Source organism: Lolium perenne, chromosome 2 (genome assembly GCF_019359855.2).
Source record: "Lolium perenne isolate Kyuss_39 chromosome 2, Kyuss_2.0, whole genome shotgun sequence".
Taxonomy (NCBI): Eukaryota; Viridiplantae; Streptophyta; class Magnoliopsida; order Poales; family Poaceae; genus Lolium; species Lolium perenne.
Genome location: NC_067245.2, coordinates 259,513,019 through 259,520,330, shown reverse-complemented (window position 1 = coordinate 259,520,330; position 7,312 = coordinate 259,513,019). Strand labels below are relative to the sequence as shown.

The 7,312-nt window shown below is 51.5% G+C and overlaps 1 protein-coding gene across 1 annotated transcript; it reads right to left on the bottom strand.

Annotated features, from left to right (window-relative positions):
- Positions 1 to 4,963: 4,963 nt before the first annotated feature.
- Positions 4,964 to 5,772, bottom strand: LOC127335752 (auxin-responsive protein SAUR36). Its single transcript, XM_051362480.1, has one exon. The coding sequence runs from the start codon at positions 5,604 to 5,606 to the stop codon at positions 5,103 to 5,105; it is 504 nt and encodes a 167-aa protein (XP_051218440.1). The 5' UTR covers positions 5,607 to 5,772; the 3' UTR covers positions 4,964 to 5,102.
- Between the last annotated feature and the right edge of the window lie 1,540 nt (positions 5,773 to 7,312).

Genomic DNA, 7,312 nt, shown 5'->3' with positions numbered 1-7,312 from the left:
CCAAATATAAATGAACCACGCATGTTCTTTTGGTGTGTGCGGATAGGAAGGCAGGCAAAACCCAACCCAGTGGCCCGACGCAAATGGATCGAGACCTAGTTCGAGCCTAAATTTAAGATGGGAATGCATCAACATGGATGCATCGCGGACCGCCCACATGTCCTTCCGCGTAGTCCCCGAGCCCGCTTGGCAACAACCCAATGACTGCTTTGCCTCCCGCGCCTCTAAACTGGCGGCATCGCTATGGAATTTTGCGTGTGGCTTCACTGCCGTCCGCTTCGCCTCCTGCGCCTCTGAACTAGTAGGCGGCGTTGTGGCCTTCTGCGCAAGCCTTCAATGCCGGCCACTTCATCTCCTACGTCGCCATTAATGGTCACCCGCCGCTTCGCGAGGAACATGAGGATGAGCTAAGCCACTTCACTGATGTTCATCCACCACTAGAGAAGAGCAGAGCTGAGCGGACATTGTTCTGGCCTGTGCCTAAGAGCACCGTCAAGAAGGTCATCGAGAATGCCCTATGTGTAGCCTTCATTCCCTGACTGCGCGGAGACCGACATTTTCAGCCCCAACTCCAACAAGGAAAAGAGAGAAATCCTTATTTGGCCTTGTCTGAAGTTTACCTTCCTTTTTTGGCCCTGGTAAATTTTTTCTTCCTTTCATGACCCATAAAGTTTGGTTGGTTCCTTATTTGGCCCTCTAGTACAATTTAAGCACTAAGAAGACGATTTTGCCCCTGCAACAATATGTGACAAAATTGCACTAAAAAAGCTGTGATATACTAGTTGGTTTGTTAAAAAAGAAAAGCAACCCCCACTGTGGCTGGCACCAGCGCACCATTTTGCCCCTGCTGCAATTTTTTCCGGAAAATCTCAAATTTATTCCAGAAATTACTTCAATTTTTTTTTTGTATTTCCACAACTCCAATTTTTTTGATATTAAATAGGCACAAACATACAGACAATCCGTAGGCACGCCAGAAATTTCAGCCTAAAATACATTGTATATTGGAACATACAAAAAAGACAAATTTCTGACAGACTATACGTACACTATACGCCTATATATTGTCAGATTTTTGTTTTTTTCACAGCCTAAAATAAAACGTGTTTGTGCCCAAAACATTGCACGTACATCCCAATCATATACATGTATTTCTGGAATAAATTTTAGATTTTTATGAAACTCAAAAATTTGCTAGCATATTACAGCAAGGGTAAAATGGTCATCTTAGTGCTTAAATTGTCCTAAAGGGCCAAATAAGGAACCAACCAAACTTTGTGGGTCATGAAAGGAAGAAAAAATTTACCAGAGCTAAAAAAGGAAGGCAAATTTCAGCCAAGGCCAAATAAGGAATTCTCTCCAAAGAAAATTAGGGCCTGCAGGTGGCCTCTGGTGGCACATGCGCCCTACCGGAACGAACCCGTATGAGAATGAATGATGTACCTTCCCTTTGTTTTCTCCATGTTTCATGAAAGAGCTATTTTCCATCCCAAAATAAACATGAGATGGTAATATGTGTCAGACTGTTTGGTCGATCCCCGATCCAATGGGACCAATGCACAATGGATGATTTTGTGTCCACAGCCTAAGGTCATGTACAATGTTGTGATGTTAGCCTTCCCTTAGAGATGCCACGTCAGATTTTTGCTTAGTTGGAGGAGAGAGAATGAAGAGTGAGAAAGTTGTCTTTCCTTAACTAAGGGCATGTACAATGGTTATATCTTAGCGATGCCACATAGGCTAATTGAAGATGTGGAGGAGAGAGAAATAGAAAAAAGAGGTCTTCCTTCTCTTAGCTAAGATATGATCTCTTTGCAGCAATCTCTCTCACCACATATTTAGGGATGTCTCACTACTAGAGATAAGACTAAAAAATAACCCATTATACATCATATTTTATTGTTATATCTAGACTACATGACGAAGTTAAGATAAGACGGTCTTATCAACCATTATACATGCCCTAAGAGATCATCTCTTAAGGAATAAGAGAAGACTATTTTCTCCATTGTATCACATATGTCTTCTTTTAGCAAAAAAATTTCTACCAAGATTTAATTATTCATATTAATTGCTAGAAATGGCTATAAGAGATAATGCATTGTATGATTTATATCTAATGTCTTCTCTAGCTGATATGGCGAGGTAAGGGAAGACATATCTTCTCTACCATTGTACATGACCTAACCCAAACAGATCAAAACAAACATATTTGGTGTCTAAAATGGGTCGGGCCGCCGAAGGAAGACAACAAGGTTTAGTTTGTAACTTTGTATATTAGAGCATCTCCACCGGCGCCCCCGATAGCGGCCCCGGTAGCATTTTGGGGGTCGGGAGCGAAAATGGGCTCGCACCGGCGCGCCCCAAACGGCGTCGGTCAATTTTGGAGCCCAATAGAATCGCCGGAAACCCCGTGCCGACCCCTTCGCCAAGGGCGCGAATTGGACGCGCCGGCACCTCGCGAGGCTGAAATTTTTGGGCGTGGGAGCCACCTGTCAGTGACGCCAGGGCGCCGCGCGGGATATTTTACCGTCACGACGCTCCCGCCACGACGCCGCGCGGAAAATTCTCCTGCCGCGACACCGCGAGGGAAAGTTTCCCGCCTCGCCGGCGGTCTATATTATCCCTCCTCCCCCACCATTGCTGCAAAAACCCTAGAAAATAGCACAATGTGGGATTCGTGGGAGGAGGCGGCGCTAGAGGCGGTCGTAGAAGTCGTGGATGCCGACCCGCAGCTCGCAGAGTACGAGGCGTGGGAGGAGGCGGCGCTAGCGGCGACCGTAGATGCCTACGACGCGGGCGAGCGGCAGCGCCAGGAGACGGAGCGGCGGCTGCGGGTGACCGAGGAGGCGCGACGGCAGCGGGTGGCGCGTCAGGAGGTGGCGGCAGCAAGAGGAGGCGGAGCGGCGGCAGCGGGCGGAGGCGGAGGAGGCGGAGCGGATGGAGTTCCTGGAGGCGCGGCGGCGGGAGGAGCTGACCCAGCGCCGGTGGGATCGATGCCATCAGAGGGGGTGGGAGGAGCTTGCTCTGCGGCGGTTGCTACGGGAAGAGACGCAGATTCAGGAGGAAGTCTGCGTGCGGCGGTGTTTGGCGGAGCTGCAGCTCTGCCTACAGAGCCAGGAATTGGAGCACCGTCGGCGGCGGGAGGACCTGGAGCGGCAGCTGCGTCAGGAGGCGTTGGACGCGGATAGAGCCGCCTACAGGACGTTCGTGGCGGAGAGAGCATGGGATCATCGACGGAGGATCACCGTAGAGAGCAGGGGAGAGACCATCGGAGAGAGCAGCGGGCGATCATCCACATCCATAGAGCCAAGTGGCCAGTAGACGTAGTAGGCTTTGAGGAGTGAATAATGTTTTCATCGGATTTGTCCGAAAATATTATTCATTGCTCGATCCTGAATGACATTAAAATGAAACTTTAAGCATAATATGTAGTTTCTGTAAAAAAAAATTTATATCGGGACCGCCGTTTTGGGGGCGCCGGTGTGGGAACAGCTTCCCCAAATAGAGGATGCTGTGCCCCCCCCCCCCCCCCCCCCCCCAAACGGAGGTGCCGGCGCCTATTTGGAGGCTACCGATGGAGACGCTCTTAACGTAACATATTCCCTTATATAAACAAATTCATTAATATTCAAAAGTGCTGGCAAGGTTGCATGACCCTTTTTTCCCTGAAGGTAGAGGTTTTCATTCACCTGAACCCCTCCTCAGCAGAGGAGAATGGAAATAGAAGCAACCGGGGCTAGTCGTACTCGTACTGTACTACTGTCGTACATGCGTCCTGGCTATACCGATTTTAATTCAGTAGTAAAACCCAATCCTGTAGTGGGAACGCCAATATACTCTTTGTTGGGGAGTGGCGCTCATGGGACCCAGGCCGAGACGAACGCCGTCGACACAAGCCAGAAGAGGAGGAAGGAGGAAGCAAGGATGTGACCGTTCCATGAAGGCTCGTCACAGCTTTGCCCAAAGCCGGAAGATTTCGCGGATCCATCTCGATCCCGGCTTGCGTGGCGTGGTGGCGCAAGTGCATCTCCCCACGCCGCGCCGCTCCGGGACGCCGACGGCGACGGCGACCGAAGCTGAACACTTGATAGGCGTCCATTCTTGTTTGCCGAACGGAGAGGGCGAGAGCCGGAACCATCCCCTGCAAAAACGGACAGCTGCGCTGGAGAATCCGTCGTTGTCGCCGTGGAAACTCCATCTATGGAAGATGCTCGCGCGGGGAGGTCCCTGTCGGCGCCGCCGGTAGCCATGGAGATGCAGGGGCGCCGCTGAATTAGAACACACACGACGGTTGCTGCTCTGCGATCACGCCGACGGAGCTTGCCCCTGCCCGGGGTGAAGGGGCGCATGGGCACTGCCGTGCCGTGCAGAAGAGGCATGGCCAAAGCAGCATGCTCCAACTGAATTGCCAAATCATGCGTGCGTGCGTGACCAAGGTACCACTGTACGGAGGGGACTGTACGGGTTCGTACAGCGGTTGTTGTACTGTACCCTTCTCGCCTTCCGAGGTTTGGAGTGGCACGGTTCCCCAGGATCGTGGTCACTGGGGTCAGACTTCAGAGATGGATATGGATGGATTGAATGGAGCTGCTACTGTTCAGGAGAAATATTTGTAAACAAATTCAGAAGACCAGGAGGAGCCCTAGAAAGTCCACTGAAGTCGACGGTCCTGTTTCATAGTCATATTTGTGTTCATACAACCACGCGCTCTTGATTTTGCAGTGATTTCTCGGTGGATTTTTTACGGTGGTTAGTATAGTACTCCACCTCGATTCAGCCGAGAAGGCGAGAAATTCTCAAATCCATCGATCAAATTCGTTCGTCCCACTCCGGCGAGCTGAAATTCGCGAACAGAAAACGTCGAAGAAGACAAGAAGTGAAGAACTACCTGGAGATTCAGAGATGAATAAAGAACGGCGGCATCCGCGCGCACCGGCTAAAGAAAGGAAGAACCAAACAATAGCGGAACAAAAATCAGCCCCTTTCTGATGGAAACACATATGTACACCATGTCACCACTCGCCTCCGCAACCACACACGGCGAGCGGAGGCGACCAGATCGGGGCCAGGCCGGTCTCCTACTACGGGCGGGCTCGATGCTACCACCTGGCGAACCCCTTCTTGCCCGCGGCGGCGACGGCGGCGGCTTGCTCGAACCTGGCGACGGCGCAGGGGATGGTGATGCCGCCGGGGTGGTGGAAGCCGAAGGCCTCCTCCGCCTCGCGCAGCAGCTCCCCGAACATGGGGTGGTTGAAGTACACCACCGGGACCACGTACCTCAGCGGCTCCCCGGGCCCGCCGCCGCCCACGTACACCGCCACCTGCCCCTTGGGCGTCTTCGCCTCGGCCCCGCCGTCGAGCAGCCGCCGCCCGCCGTCCTTCCGGCGCCCGAGGCTGAGGAGCCGCGCCAGGGACTGCCCCCACCGCAGCACCGGTGCCAGCTCCTTCTTGCCGCCCCGTTCCTCGTCGCGGGTGGCGCGCGACGTGTCAAGGCGGAGGTAGCCTCCCCGGCGCCGGCGCCGGCCGCAGAGCGCCCACCGCCAGGCGCTCAGCAGCTTCCGGCCCAGCCGGAACCCTCCGCGGGACCTCCGTGCCTTTAGCATCTCGGAACTTGCAAGAAATCGCCTGTTGTCGCTCACTCCCTCTCTCCTGCTTCCCTGGACGAGGAGGAGTCAGTTACTAATGGCTGCAGCAGCCTGGACGCGAGCGAAACGGAAGGAGGAGGCGCGGGGAGGTCGGCGAAACGAGTGTGATTAGTTTGGCCAGGTTGACTGTTTTATAGGCCAAGCGGCGGGCGTCCGAGCGAGCGCGCTTCTGGGTAAAAAATCTGACGTTGTTCCATGGCGTTTCTCGGAACTCGGAAGGTTGTTGTCATGGTTTTGGCTCTAGGCGCTTGGCCACTTGGAAAGATTCGTGCACAGAAATTCGTCTTTGGATTTAACGAGTTTTTGGTGGCGAGGCGGCGTTGGGACGGGCGTGGTCCACCATTTCTTCGGCTCGGCTGGAGACGCGCAGGAGGTCACAACACCCGTTTGGCTAAGATGGTTTCTGCCACAATTACGAGATAGGCTCACGTACTCCAAATCCAGTCTGTAGGATTGTCCAAATCCATCTCATTTAGCACAAATCATGCATATTTTTTTGTACGAACTGTCCACATAGCGACCTTGTTGTTCAAAATGACTCAAGCCGGGTGCTTTTTTGTTCCATTTCAGGAAATGTTGTGGTCCAATCTGGAAATTTTCATCTTAAATGAAAATACAAATTTGAATTTGATCTCCACCATCTAGAGTGCGGGTTTCCGGCCACAACACAAAATTCCAAGGGCATGTGTGGTAACTCATATCCTCTAGCTAGGCCCCGGAAAGACCAAAAGGGGTTGTTCGGCTACCTGTGCTCCCTCCATCTTGTGGCTAGCATGAGTTTTGTGGAGCGCAACACGTCGCCTCGGCTGCACCCATGGGGAAGGAGAGAGCGACAACGCACTCCTTTGGAAACACGCGTAATAAATCCCCTCACCGCCCACTCTCCCTCCACTCACTACCTGTTCTCGCTCTTAGTGCCCCTGTCACATCACGTCAGCGGTCGCACCGCCACCGATACATCCATTGCTTCGCCGCGAAGTGAAAGAACAAGACAAGTACCTAAGCGCAAGGCGGAATCGACCCCGACCATACAAATAGCGAGGGCTTCATCGGCCCTGCAGCTTAACCTCTACCATCCATCCCCAATGATGATAATCCAGAGTCCTATCTTCTCTGATGTTATCGTGGATCTGAAGGTACGTACGTAGTCTTAGTGATTCCAATGGCATGCATTGTAGATTTGTTAGGGTAACCTCTTAGGTAGGGTTAGATTATCGATTATAGGCACGTGCGCACGGCGTCGAGATTTTAGACACCTCGATAATGTTTTGGGGGAATTAGGTGTTGTTGTAGTTCGATTTACTAGTTTGGGCTCGCATGCACGACATTTATTGTTGATCAATTGTCGATGAATTAAATTTACAGTTCACGGTTACTAGACGTAGTATTTTGGTAACCATTTTTCGTTTAGTAGTGGTTAATCTACAACCAGCATGATACTTGATGTGTCTATTGTTAGGCCAATGATTTAAGGATTGCACTTTGTTAGTAGCACAAGGACAACCAGCATTTATCAAATGCTGTGTACTACCACAGTTAGTCCGTGGTACTTGCTAAATGTCTAATTATCTTCATGACTCATGTGCGACATGTTATTATGAGGCCAACATTACTTGTTTGTAATGTGTTGTGAGAGTTGGCTACTACATCACCTTCGATAGTAT